The 15048-nt window shown below is 46.4% G+C and overlaps 1 protein-coding gene across 18 annotated transcripts in view; it reads right to left on the bottom strand.

Moving 5' to 3' along the window:
• The window catches only part of APBB2 (amyloid beta precursor protein binding family B member 2), a 384909-nt gene that overhangs the window by 54955 nt on the left and 314906 nt on the right, over positions 1-15048 (bottom strand). For 17 of the 18 annotated variants that reach the window (XM_049709563.1, XM_049709564.1, XM_049709570.1 and 14 more), the window contains one exon: positions 14845-14972. In XM_049709563.1, the coding sequence (XP_049565520.1) occupies positions 14845-14972 (128 nt within the window). Of the gene's footprint in view, positions 1-14844; positions 14973-15048 lie in introns of those variants that run through there. The other variant, XM_033421712.2, reaches the window with a different exon arrangement.

Genomic DNA, 15048 nt, shown 5'->3' with positions numbered 1-15048 from the left:
TCTGTGCGAGGGCTTTCTCTAGTTGTGGCAAGCGGGGGCCACTCTTCATCGTGGTGCACGGGCCTCTCACTATCGTGGCCTCTCTTGTTGCGGAGCACAGGCTCCAGACACGCAGGCTCAGTAGTTGTGGCTCACGGGCCTAGTTGCTCCGCGGCATGTGGGATCTTCCCGGACCAGGGCTCGAACCCGTGTCCCCTGCATTAGCAGGCGGATTCTCAACCACTGCGCCACCAGGGAAGCCCCCATCTTTCTTTCTTTCTTTCTTTTTTTTTTTGCCGTACGCGGGCCTCTCACTGTGGTGGCCCCTCCCGTTGCGGAGCACAGGCTCCGGACACGCAGGCCCAGCGGCCATGGCTCACGGGCCCAGTCGCTCCGCGGCATGTAGGATCTTCCTGGACCGGGGCACGAACCCGTGTCCCCTGCATCGGCAGGCGGACTCTCAACCACCGCGCCACCAGGGAAGCCCCCCCATCTTTCTTAATAAATATCTTCTACAGTTTCTCCTGAGTCGAACAACAACAACAAAACCCAAAGCAACTCAAGCGAGAAGCTATATAGAGATAAATCAAAATATTTCCTCTAGGCAATAAAGGGGCACAGACAATTACTCTAGGCCACCAAATTTGCGGGGGGAAATATATTAAGAAATTCCACACCATCCATTAGACGTAATGCTTTTAGTAATTGCTGTTTATCTTTGTAATGAGATCCCTGGTGGTGGAGAAAACTAGTCTGGTAAAGCAGGTACCTTAAGGGCTGAGGTGATTTCTGCGACACTATTATTCTCTAAATCATGGAGAAAGCCACAAATGTCATTTGGATTGGTCAATAAATATTAATTGTCTGCAAAGATATATTTTAAAATTTGCTGTTCTTAAAGCCACCCAGGGATTGTACAGGGGGGAAAAAAAACACTCAAAATACTCCTCATTGCAAAATGCATAGCATTTACCAATTATTGAAAAATAGGGAAATCAGAAAAAAAATCTGTATTTTAAACACTCTATTGGTTAATGGGGCATTACAGCTGGACTCTGTTTACTTAGTAAAATTTATATCCCATTTGCTTCCCAAAAGAATTAAATAGTTTACAATGAAAGGCACACATTCTATCAGGCTCTTAAATTAGAAGAGTAAAATTTGAAACCAGATGGAGGGAAGAAGTGAGTCTATAAATCAGTTAGGCTAAATATTAATTCGAACCACATTCAACCATTTCTGATCCACAAAAAAGGCAGTCATATAGTTCAGTCTATTATTATTACGGCAATTGAGGGTTTGATTTAACACGAAACTTCCTGGCCAAAAGGGAAAGGTGACAAAGTACGCAATTTTCACTGTAGGCCAAATTCTCTGAGAATTCACTGACTGCACTGAAAGCTATGCTTGTGAAAATACCACACTTTTCAGTGCAGGCACGGGGGTGGAGTGCCTGGCAAAGGAACATCTAAAAATAGAGATCTGTGATAACAGATTGTGATATAGAGTCATCATTCAGGATCCCTAGATCAGTGTAGTTCAGTGTTTTCTAATCTGGCGGGCTCCAGAAACACCACTGATTCCCTGAAGTTCATTGGTAGGAAGCAATTAATTTGTTTTATGCTCACCAAGTTTTAAGTGCAGGACAGCTTAGAGCCTTCAACACCTAAGCTGTGTATTCGGGGCTCTCTGAGAGCAGGACGTTTCCTAACATTAATTGTGGAATCTTTTTAAATTTAAACACCAGGTATTAAGCTGGTAGAGTGTTCAGTTCAAAGACTTTTTGGAAAAGTTAACCAAAGATCAGTGTTATTCAAACTATAATCAATTAGTGGTCACAAACAGCGTTTTGAAAGTTAAATAGAACAGAGTGTAGCAAAGAAACAAATCAAGGAACAGAACACACTGCGAATGTAAGTAGTGTAAAAGTTTTGTGTGAGTCAAGGAAAGAGAGAGAGGCGGGAGGGAGAAAATCTAGGTCATGCCATAAACTGTATTTCTTACAGGTTAGGACAAAATAGCTTGAAAGCCAATGACACAGAAAAATAGATGACTATAAAGAATGTGGGCATTCACGCACAAATTTTTAAAAATCTAATAACTGTCCGTGCAAAATTTATTTTCACGTGGGTAGATACACACATATAATAATCAAGTTAAATAAAGCTTCTTCCTTCAGAGGTGCTGGGGTGTAAGTTCCCATAGGCTCTGGCTGTGCCCCAGAGGAGGGAACAGTCAGTTCAATCCAAGGAAACATAAAGGTCTCACCAGGAGGGTTTAGAAAATGAGCAGGCAGGAAAGGGCAGTGCGGCTGGGCATGTGCACTTGGCCACCATACTGGACGAGAGGTGGAAGAGCCTGGGGAGGGGCAGCTGACCTAAGTATTAAGAGGCCAAAGCATTAGGGTCTGACCACTCCCTACATGTGGTGGGGGTAAGAGGACCCCCAAGTTGTTGACTGTGTAGCTGACTAGATGGCAGAACCATGAACCACACTGGACTAAAGGCAAAGGTGACTTGGCCATAGGTTAACCAAGCAGGCGCCACGCACACACGACTATCTACGGCCTTGTGGTTCGCCGTAAGGAGAGAAGCTTCTTTCATGAGGCAGCTGAACTCGTTGGAGTTCAGACAGACGCTTACAGATTTAGGAGCGATTTGTGCCCTCTTATCCTATCCCACTCCCCATTCCAGTTATGTCCAAAGGCAGATGGGGTGGGAGGGCTGCTGAGGGGTCAGGGCCAGGGAGAATCAGACACTTTCAATCTGAACTAAATATCTATTTCACAGATTTGGTAATTAAAGAAATGATACTGGTGCCTCTACTGGTGCTGTACGTAAAATTCCTGCAAAACTTATCCCATCGGCTGTCGTTCTCTGTTTAGTTTGTCTCCTGGGACCGACCTGGTTTCGGTGCCCTCCTAGAAACATTTGGTTCTACTGGGCTACAGATTGAGACTTAGATTTTTCGGGCTTTGTTTCCAATACATTGATACTTGGGAGTTCTCCTTTAGCGGGTGGCAAGAAAGGATTTAGAGATGAAGAGGCAGGAGCCACAAACAATTTTCCAGTTACAAAGGGACCGTCCTTTCTATCATGACCTGCCCCATTCTGGGCTGGGCGACTCAGGGTACGGGGCCCGGGCGCGTGAGCCCTACCTGAACGCGGATCTCCAATGGGCCAGGGTGCTCTGTGCAGGTAAAAAGGAGCCTTTGAAAACAGAGCTGGAGCCACTCACCCAAAGAGGCAGACTTGGCAAGACAGGGGAGATGACTAGGCCTAGAGAAGCAATTAGAAGCACAAGGCACTGCCTGCGTAGAGAAAGGCAGTCCTCACCTGGTTGGCCCTTTCTACTCATGGCCCGCCCCCTGCCGCATGACTTGACAGTTCTGTTTGCCACGTCAGCAAGCCCTGTACTCAGCCTCCCCCGACCCCGGGCTCCTTCAGAGCCTGTAACTGGGCACCCCTCACCCCAGCCCATCCCACCCCAGTACCTTCAAACACTCCTTGCCCTCGGGCATGCTTCCGGTGTAAAATAACAGGTAGAATGACAAAAGCGTCTACGTTTTATTTCTTACTCCCCCTACCATCCAACTCCTCCGGATATGCGAATGGCACCAGATCCAGTCTGTCACACCCACTCTGTGCTCCTTTATTTATAATCTAAATGATTCTTCCTGGGTTTAGAGAGATTTACCCTTTGCACTGAAAATGAACTCCTTGGCTCACACATTTGTCATTTGGCCCCAAGCCTGACTTGGTATTTCCAATCTCTGGCCACTGCGACAAAGCCTGCCTCATTCTGCTCCCAGGACTTTTCTACCCTCAGAAATTGAGTCCTTGCCTGAGGACTCTGACTTTAATTTCTTAATTCTTGTTTTTGATTTCCTTTCTCTTCTTTACTTTTCTAAAGAGCAGTTCCCCAGGGCACTCTTTGGGAGCTGCCTAGAAAAGAAGAATTCCCAGTTGAAGTTATAATAAAGAAACAGGGCACCCGGTGCTGGAGCCCAAAGGTTGTGTGCCGCTAAGAGGGAAAACAGGGAACATAACTCGGTTGTCCTCCTGCTGAAGGAGAGAGGCCAGCGAGCTGGAGGAGAAGAGAAACGTGGGCTTCAGTGGGAGCTGGTGCAGCTCATGCTGACACAGACAGGTATGACAGCAGCAGGAAGTCTTGGATCCCAAGTGACTGGACTGAAAACTCATTACAGGATAGTTTTCATAAATTCTCACTTTTCTCTATTAAAAAAATAACTCCTGCATACACAATTCATGGCCAGGCTTTAATTCACAGTTGTGATACACAAGCACCAAGTCTGGTTTAATAAGAGGGTTAGAAACACACTAAGCCACTTGGTTGGGGCAGGAAGAGGGGAGGTTCTAAACATCAGTGTTGGCCTTTGAAGAGGCATCACATCATCAGTCAAGACTCACAGGGAACCAACAACGGAAGAGTTTTAGATACTTAAAGTCAAAGACAAAATAATGCGAACCTCCCATGTTTTAAATTTTCTCCTGATTTTTGTTTGTTTGTTTGTTTTTTGCGGTACGCGGGTCTCTCACTGTTGTGGCCTCTCCCGCGGCAGAGCACAGGCTCCGGACGCGCAGGCTCAGTGGCCATGGCTCATGGGCGCAGCCGCTCCGCGGCATGTGGGATCCTCCCAGACGGGGGCAAGAACCCGCGTCCCCTGCATCGGCAGGCGGACTCCCAACCACTGCGCCACCAGGGAAGCCCTCTCCTGATTTTTATAATCTGTTACAGTTGACCCTGTAATATTATAAAAAGGGTAATAAAATAATAAAAAGGGTAATATTTCAAGGAAATATTAATTCTTAATAAAAGTATTGCCCCTGGGGACAATGCCTGACAGTTCTATGAAAGCATCTTCACATCTCTGCCATCCCAGCAAAAATCCCCACTGCAGATGGAGAGGCTGGGACACTAAGTCCCCAACACCAGTGCCAGGGAAGAACCATGATTAAATTGCACATGGTGGGATTCCTATACCAGTATTCCTTCTCTTGACCAACCTGGCTCTCAAAAACTTGACATAATTATACGTGGTGAGATTCCCTGAGTTCCACCCGATGTTCTCAAATTCGTCTTCTCCAGTAACCAACTGTGCACCATGATACTGTAATATAATAAGAAATATATATTTGGTTTTCGTCCATGATTCCTGACACAAAGCTTCCAAGACCCTTGTAATTTCCTGAGTGGCAGGAGCATCTTCTGTTATAATATTTGGTCTTAGACCCTGGTTCCTGACACAAGAGCTTTTAAAACCCTTGGACTCTCCAGAACGACAAGGGTACCTTTCTGCACACTAATGAGATGTCTGGGGGCCCTTACATAGCTTCAGCGTGAGGGCTGCTCCCAGAAAGACCAGGTTGTGATTAAAGGGTTGGAACTTACAGTCTCACCCTAACCTCCAGGGAAGGGAGAAGGGCTGGAGATTGAGCTAGTCACCAACAGCGAATGATTTAATCAGTCAGCCTATGTAATGAAACCTTTGTAAAAACCCTGAACCATGGGCTCAAGAGAGCTTTGGGGGTCGGGGGTGGGTGAACACATCCAGGTGCGAGGAGGGTGACATACCCCAAACTCCACGGGGACAGAAGCTGATAACCCTTCTGGACCTCACCCTTTGTGCTTCCTCATCTGGCTGTCCATTTGTATCCTTTATAAGCAACTGGTAATAGTAAGTAAAGTGTTTTCCTGAGTTCTGTGAACCGTTATAGCAAATCATTGAACCTAAGGAGAAACCTCCATGGGAACCTCTGATTTATAGCTGCTCTCGGGCAGATGCAGGGGTGGCCTGGACTTGTGGCTGGCATCTGAAAGGGGGGCAGTCTTGTAGGGACTGAACCCTTAACCTGGGGGCGGGGGAGGGGTCTGGGCTAACTCCTGTGTCAGAATGGAATTAAATTGTGGGACACCCAGTTGCTGTCGGCAGAGACCTGGAGAGTTGCCTGGTGTGGAAAACCGACACCTTTGGTGTCAGAAGTGTTCTGTGAGTGAAACGGATCGGAGCTGCATTATGCTCTCCATCACTGGATTCACCAGGAAGCCCCAAATCTCAGACGACTGCATTTAAGTAAAAGAGTTCAAGGTGATAATCTGTGTACGAAAAACAGTGACTATCCATTCATCTGCGATAACGTAAGGCTTTTAGCGATTTATCAGACACGTAATCATTTGTTGACAGGCCAAGTGACCCAATGATGCTTTGGGTTACAATAGTTACACCTTTTTCTGCTAAGACACGAATCCGTGTCTGCGTGGGTCACTAGGCTTCTCCTCCGCTGACACTACTCTTACTTCTGGTTTCGGAAGGCTCTAAGTGTTCCAAGAAGATCGCAGTACTTTCAAGACTGACAGAGAATCCCTGGAGCCTAGTATGATGGCTCACCCTCATGCTACATCCAGAATGGGCCATCCCTCACCTGGCTTGGGACTCAGGGGAAGCGTGAGATGGAAATTGCTCAGGGATCATCATCAGAATTTTCTGCTGTTGACACGACAATCTCAAGCTCCCACGCTACACCGCCTGGTGCTGAAACACGCTTATGAGAAACAATGGATTATGCCCTGAGCCAGCTATCGAAACACAGGATGCGTTCTTCAGAAGAAACTGTTGTCTTCATATATCCACTAAGGAAGGGTCGGCTTGAAGACACACTCAAGGCATTCCTCTGAGGGAAACTTTTCTTAGACAATCACTTACAATGTCTTTCCTTACAGGTTATTCTACATTGAAAGTATGAGCAAGCATCCCAGCATGATTAACAGAAGGCAAGAAGGCCACTTCTATAGAGATAAGAGATAACTACGGTGTAAGTCAGCAGAATGGTCAAGTAAATCCTGATGCCTCTGCTTATCCTGTGTCTATATTAAAAAGAAATTAGCTCTAGAGGTCAAGATAATACTGGAACATAGGGAGAGAATTACTGCTCTCTCCCTGAAGACCTTTCTCCCTGAGGCAAGGAAGGCAGCATATACCTTAGATTAAACTGTTATCAGATCTTGGGATTCCATCAATCTTTCATTACTGGCTAGCTCAGAGAACCCTCTGACTACATGTCATTAGGAAGCTCTCCATCCTCCCTGTGAAGACCCGCCTCCCTCCATCACTCCTAGGAAAAGAAACAGTGGCAAAGGGAAAATAGAGAGAGCTTTCAATTAGATCAAAAACCAAGAGGCCCAGGACTCCCTGGTGGTGCAGTGGTTAAGAATCTGCCTGCCAATGCAGGGGACATGGGTTTGAGCCCTGGTCCAGGAAGATCCCACATGCCGCAGAGCAACTAAACCCGTGCGCCACAACTACTGAGCCTGTGCTCTAGAGCTCGCGAGCCACGACTACTGAGCCCACGAGCCACAACTACTGAAGCCCACATGCCTAGAGCCCGTGCTCCGCAACAAGAGAAGCCACCGCAATGAGAAGCCCGTGCACTGCAACGAAGAGTAGCCCTGCTTGCCGCAACTAGAGAAAGCCCGGGTGCAGCAATGAAGACCCAATGCAGCCAAAAATAAATAAATAAATTTATTTTAAAAAATGTGGATATTGAAAACATTAAAAAAAAAACCAAGAGGCCCACTATTTCTAAAACCCTGTCACCTAAAACAGAACTGCCCTTTATCACTGGCAACTTCCACCAATTTAGAAAGGATGTCTCCTTGGCACACATGCTGTTGTGTCACCACAGTGTGCAAAGCTGCACATAAAGAACAGCTCCACTCACTTGCTCTCCCGAATGCCCTCCTCAGGGCAGGCACGCCCTCATGCTGCCTCCTTTAGTCAGTGCTAATTCCATTTAAGGGTCAACTCGGGGGCGTGCAGGCAGGAGACAGGAACCACACCAGTTACTGGGACAGAAAGATCATTTAAAGGCCTGTAACTACAAAACTAAAAAGGGAATAGGAAGAAGTTATCATGGAGGCAGCAACTGCAAGAGGGGGCTGTGACCTGGAGGGTGGAGAGAACAAAGGGCAGAGGTTGGAATTATCAAAACCTAGAAGCATGGAGAAGCCCCATGGTGCAAAACCTCTGACACTGAGGAGGTGGTGCTGCTGGGCTGGTGTCTCTAGACTTGAAGCAGGTCGGGGACTCAGACCTTTAAAGAGGGCACCACAGCCAGTGGCACTGGTGGCTCTGAAGAAGGGGAATGATGAACGGTTCTGCATGTCTGTGAGTGCTGGGAAAACTGCGTGAGAACTGACACAACGGGATGAAGAAGTTGTTCCAGGATGATGCTCACAGACACAGGAAGCAAGTTCCTTCTTCTTCCTCCAGCCTTGCAGCCCCCTCTAGTCAGAGTCTAACGAGCAGCAAACTAGAGAAGCAGAAACGTTTTTGCAGAGTCCCAGCTCCGGTCTCACAAAGCGAGCAGAGAAGGGTGGGTTTGGATCTGAGGGACAGCAGCTTAATAACTGGCACAGGAAACAACAGGTCACAGGCTGGGAACACTGAGGTGATTCCTTTTCAGACTGTGTCAGAGGCTAGTTGTTTCACCTCATCTTTTTTAATAGCGGTATTAACTTGGCAATTGTTGGCCCAGCTAGAGACTCCATTTCCCAGAATCCCTTGCAGCTGCATGTGGCCAAAGGGATATGAACAGAATGTGGGCATAATGTTACCTGTGCAAGTTCCAGGTCCCCTTCAACTTACAGACAAGTCCGCTGGCTGGTCAGACTAGGAAGACACTGGAAGGATGGCAGAACAGGACTTGCCTTTTCCACAGACTTCCTACAGAAGCCACAATGACTGCCTCATTCCATTCTGAATGCATGTTACTGTAAATGCTCTTTCTGGAAAGAACCAGGCCATACTGGGTCCTCCACATTTGGGTCCCCTATTCTTTTTTCCCTTTCCTTTAAAAAATTTTTTTAATACATTTATTTTATTTATTTTTGGCTGTGTTGGGTCTTCGTTGCTGCACACAGGCTTTCTCTAGTTGCGGCAAGCAGGGGCTACTCTTTGTTGTGGTGCGCGGGCTTCTCATTGCGGTGGCTTCTCTTATTGTGGATCACAAGTTCTAGGCACAGCGGGCTTCAGTAGCTGTGGCTCACGGGCTTCGTTGCTCCGCAGCACGTGGGATCTTCTCAGATCAGGGCTCGAACCTGTGTCGCCTGCATTGGCAGGCGGATTCTTAACCACTGTGCCACTAGGGAAGCCCATTTTTTCCTTTTTAAAACAACCCATTAAAGATGGAAAAACCATTTTCAGCTCGGGGCCATATTTTGTCAACCTCTGCTTTTAATTCACACCTGTGATTTCATCTCCCCAAGGAAAGAGACCAGGCCTCGAGTGCAGAGTTCTCCGTCTCCCTGCTGACCCCAGGTTATTTGAGACCATCCATTATCTCTTGTCAGATTAACAGAGGAGCTCCTATTTGGACAGAGGACAAATTCCAGGAGTCTGTCTTTGCCCTGTCACAACTAGATGGGTCACCTAAGGCAAATCATCCCCTTCTGTCCTCAGTTAATCTCTAAAATAAAGAGGTTGAAAGACAGTGGTTATGAAACCACCTTTTACATTTGAAAGCCTACAAGTTACAGTTTTGCATATTCTGACTAACCTCAGTATTACAGCCAGGATGCCCATGCACCCCCCAACCCCATCCCAAAATTAAGCAGTTTTTTCAAAAGAATCAACACAGAACAACACTGGCAAGAAAACAAAAGCATGAACTATGTGTGGCAGTAGACTTCTAAAGCAGCTTAAAACCAGGGGCTTGGACTTCCCTGGTGGCGCAGTGGTTGAGAGTCCACCTGCCGATGCAGGGGACACGAGTTCGTGCCCCGGTCCGGGAGGATCCCACATGCCGCGGAGCGGCTGGGCCCGTGAGCCATGGCCGCTGAGCCTGCGCTCCGCAACGGGAGAGGCCACAACAGTGAGAGGCCCGCGTATCTCAAAAAAAACAAAAAAAACCCCAGGGGCTTGGTGGATAAAACCAGTTGGGAATATCCCAAGAGAAAACGAAAAAAATATTCAGTGCACTTGAGACTTACTATGTTATTTAGATAAAAGTTCCTGAGATCTTAACCAGATAAAACAGTTAAGTCAAAGATAAACAATGGGAAATTTATGAATAATCTATCACACAGTAAGATTTTATTGAAAATTGTTCATCAAAAGCAGAAAAGAGACACATAAAACACCTTCTCAGAAGAGAAGTTCTGCTACACAAACTATAAGCACAAACAGTATCACAGGGTCAACATTTAACCTGCATAAGAAAGTGCTTTTTAAAAGGCGCTTGTGCACAATGGCTGTGATGGCTGCTTTTAATCATAAAGGAATTTTACCTTCATTAGAGCAGGCCCAGTGGGGTCTCCACTTACAATGGGTATTTATTACAAGGAATTCCAATTTTTCCTAAAGACAAAACCAGCAATCTAGTGTTGCCACTAATTTAAATTAATGAGTTTATTGACCAGAGCAGCATTTCCCAAAGTGTGTTCCGTGAGACTGCATTTCCATGAAGGAAAGGGTTCCAGTCCACATCAGGACAGGAGAACCTCCGAGAGGGTCCAAAGCAAAGGGGCCTGATGCACTTGGTTTAACCCACTTTCCCAACTGACCCTAGATCCATTTTTTTTTTTTTTCTTTCAAGGAAAGTCTATGAACATTTGACCTGATTAGTGCTCCATGGTACACCGACCTGGGAAATCCCACTTATGGGGTCTGAAACCCTGGACTATACCATCCGCCCACTTTCCTTTCTCATGGGAAACAGACAGGATTAGCAGATTCTATTGCCTATTGGCAACGTACAGAAGGATCTGTGTGCCCCTTCCCTTACCTGTCACAAGAGGCAAGGAGAGTCCCAGTTTAAAGTCTCCTATGTTCAGAAGTTATGTCTGCTTGCTCTTGATATCTCTTTAAAAGAATAAGGAGAGTGCTGCTTTCCAGGGCCGAATGAATAAATAGGAGAGCTGTGGCCGGATTAGCACAGCCCCTGAAATTGTTGTGAAATCCCTCCCACCCCATCCTTGGAAGGGCAGCCTGCAGGTCCGCAGAGACAAGATGAGAGATGGCACTGTGGTCACCCGCCCCAGTCACTGGTGGCAAAATGCCAGTTCTACAACCCAGGGCCTCCTTCCCACAGGGGTGGAAGCAGAGCAGGTCAATCTGGGTGCTCCCTGGTGCTGCCTTTGATTGGAAATACAAGGCTCATGAAACCCCTTTCACCAGTCCCATCTCTGGGAGCCTTGACATTTATCTCACTGTGATCAAAAGGAACGCAAGTAGGAGGAGGGAGCCCACCCTTTGTCTGGCAGTAATGCACATGGGCTCCAAGAAATGCCATAATAAAGGCAGGCGTGACTCTCAAGAACAAGACAAAAACTTCAGCCCAGTCCTGCAACCACCAGCACCCCACAGAGAACCAACGTCTGATGCGATGGTGACTTCTCAGCCATTCACAAGAAGAGGCTTCTCCAAATCAACCTGGGGGATCAGTGGGGTTTGTCACAGCTGGGTCATCCCCTCACCCAAAGTAAACTTACTCCATAAGGAATTTCTTCAGAGCAAATCAAATCCACTTGAAAGCCTTAAGAAAATGCTAAACCCAAAACAACTTTATAAATCCTGAAATTACATGGCTCAGGGAAGCACTCTGAATTTCAAGACAGACTGTGCCCTTCAAGCCTCTGGTATACATACTTTTCATATTCATTTTAACCACATCAAGAAATTCCCTAAGAGATTCCATTTTCTCGGCAAGGGAGGTTACAAAAGAGAATGTGAAATGGACTCATTTTCTCAAGCAAAATGAAACACTTTTATGTTTTATTCATGCAAAGTGTAAACTCCTTTCCTTTGCAGCATTACAAATTGAATTTGCACTTGTAAATTGCTGTAAGAAAAAAAAAAGGAATCAAGAGCAAAAGAAAGTATTAAAAGAAAAAAAAGCAGGAATACAAAGGCCTTCTTTTAGAGAATGAAAACTCAGGGGTCCAGTGGGAGAAATACAGCCTTTCACTGACAAACATACTTTTTTATTTACTGTTTCTAAAAGCAATGTAGCTCAAGGGCCCCCAACCACTACATGAACTTTCTGAGGTCCTGACAGCTGATGCAGAACCCTCAGTGTATTTCTAAATTACACTTATCTGCTAACATTGAGTAAGAATAAGAAATGGTTTAAAAAACATGAGTGGGCTTCCCTGGTGGCACAGTGGTCGAGAGTCCGCCTGCCGATGCAGGGGACACAGGTTCGTGCCCTGGTCCGGGAAGATCCCACATGCCGCGGAGCGGCTAGGCCCGTGAGCCATGGCCGCTGAGCCTGTGTGTCCGGAGCCTGTGCTCCGCAACGGGAGAGGCCACAACAGTGAGAGGTCCGTACCGCAAAAAAAAAAACAAAAAACATGAGTAACTCAGCCCACATTTCAAAAACATAATGAAGGCAAGGTAACCTAATTTACACTGATATCACTGGGTGGCAAGGGGAGTGGCTCTTCCTGCTTTGTAGGACAACTGAACTCTGTCTGAAACAGCCTCTCGCCCTCTGTTATCAATGATAAACTGTCCTCGAAACCTCCCTGAGGTCTGACCCCTCCCTCACCCTCCCTGTCTTTGAAAGGAAGCCATGTAATTAGCTGTCTCTGCTAGTGGATATTGCTTTAACGAATCAAGAGCTAACATTCATTAAGCATTTTCCACATCCCCCATCAGTGGGCCAGTTACTATACACACACAGGCACATACATACACGTGCTCTGTCATCCTTATTATCACCCTCGTTTCACAGATGAGAGAAAACTAAGCTCAGGGCTTGAATAATTTTCTCAATTGGAATTTTTTTTTTTTTCTTTTTTTTGCGGTACACGGGCCTCTCACTGTTGTGGCCTCTCCCGTTGCGGAGCACAGGCTCCGGATGCGCAGGCTCAGCAGCCATGGCTCACGGGCCCAGCCGCTCTGCGGCATGTGGGATCTTCCCGGACCGGGGCACGAACCCGTGTCTCCTGCATCGGCAGGCGGACTCTCAACCACTGCGCCACCAGGGAAGCCGTCAACTGGAATTTAAATCATATTTTCTCCCTGAACAAAGAGCATTTGGCCTTACTTTAAAGAGTTGGGGTGAACTGAAAACCTCATCGATGAAATCCACTCACAAGCTAACCTTAAAAAAACACAACCCCATCCAGTTGTACACGTATATCATGATCTTCACCTTGACTCCTGTCTTGAAAACAAACTTGGAGGACAGGAAGTAGGGAAGGATCAAGTATCTTACACTCTTCCATCAAGGCTAAATGTTTTTAATGATACACGAACATCCTCAGATATTTTCCTCTGTAAAATTAATCAGTTCACGCCAATGCATCAACTCCAGTGCTCCAGCTCTGCTAAGCAATTGAATGACAGGTGTGGATGCATAATCTATCCACTCATTTCCCCCCAAAGCACCTGGTCCAGCTGTCACCGTTCATCACTGTTACAAAAGCTCAAAGACACAGCTGCGCTCCCACGAAGGTTTAACCGATCAGTTGTCAGAGGACACTGCAGCTTTCTCTTTTGCAGACCATTTTTCACTTGTGATTCCAGCAAAAATGCTTGTTCTTTGATGAACGCTTAACCACTTTCAGGCTTAGGACTTGGAACTGAATCAAAAAACTATCAAATCCACTACTGCCCATCTTTGGGAGACCAAGGATGGCAAAGCCAAGGCAGAGCCACCTAGAGGATCCCATGACCCAATAAGCCAGGATGCCCAGGAATGGTGCCACCCCAGGGCAGCAGTCTCTCTGTCGTCTGGGGTTTTCAGCAGCTTCTGCAATGCTCTTGCCCCTTTTCAACAGAGCAATACATAATCATCCTATAGCTTGTCCTAAATGCTAGGAGAGCCTCGGGTGTACCTCGAGAGTTGACAAAGATGAATTTAATTCAAGAGTTAGATGTATTTCATGTAACCCAATTACTTAATAAAGTACGAGGCCCATGATTACTGTCACTTTATTAGTTAGAATATGTACTTGAAAATCAGAACTTCCTTGTTTCCAGTCACTGGAGAGCAAAACATTCACAACACACCTATTAAGAAGTACTTGCTGGCAATGACAAATATTCAGTAGAATTTCAGAAAAATACACACTGACTGGAACTTTGGTATGACCAGACATTTCAAACGTTAAAAGCGTTCAGCCATCATCAAATCCCAGAAGCTCCTTATCAGCACGAGTTAATGATCTAAAGCTTGCGATCTGGATAAACAACAAGGTCCTGCTGTATAACACGGGGAACTATATTCAGTATCCTATGATACACCATAATGGAGAAGAATATGTATATCTATGCATAACTGAATCCCTGTACAGTTATACTGTACAGTGTGAATTTTGCTGTACAGCAGAAATGAACACATTATCAATCAACTATACATCAATAAAACAAACTTAAAAAAATAATAAAGCATGTGATTAAAGGCTGTACAACCTCTCCCTTCCAACAAGCCCTCTACAAAGAAAATACCAATAGCAGAGCATCTGAGATAGCTGAGACTCAACTTTAAAACAGACTGCAGAGAAGACAAAAAAAAAAAAAAAAAGGTGGGAGTTCAGAAAGCCTGGATGAGTAGGGAACTTAGATGAATGAGGATGAGCAGCAGTTGGGGGAGAAATACATGGAATCCGAGGCAGGATCCAGAGTTGACAAAAGGTTTGAGGTGCAGAACGGAAGGGGCTCGGAGGGTTGACGAGGCAGGGATAGAGATGTGCTTTAAGTTTTTACATTTCTATAGAGAGCCTACTGTCAAGTTTCATATTCAGCAACATGCAGTAACAGTGAGGCCGCGCTTCAGGGTTAAGCTAAAACTGGGGCACTGGGTGAGGTGACAAAGGACAGCGCCGGCCCGGGGCACTCACCGGCCGTTGTCGCGGCCCACGCCCCACACGCGGATGCTGGCGATGGGCTGCGTGTGGAGCGCGCTGTGGTCCATGGGGTCCACCAGGCTCAGCGTGTCGTTCTCCAGGACCAGGTACATGTCCTTCCCCTGGGAGTCAACGAGAAGACAGGTTACCATCCTCACGAAACCACACGTCCTTGGGATGTCTGTGGCTACCTGGGGG

Source organism: Orcinus orca, chromosome 4 (assembly GCF_937001465.1).
Source record: "Orcinus orca chromosome 4, mOrcOrc1.1, whole genome shotgun sequence".
Lineage (NCBI taxonomy): Eukaryota > Metazoa > Chordata > Mammalia > Artiodactyla > Delphinidae > Orcinus > Orcinus orca.
Note: the sequence above shows the minus strand (reverse complement) of the source record. Positions and strands in the feature narration are given on the sequence as shown.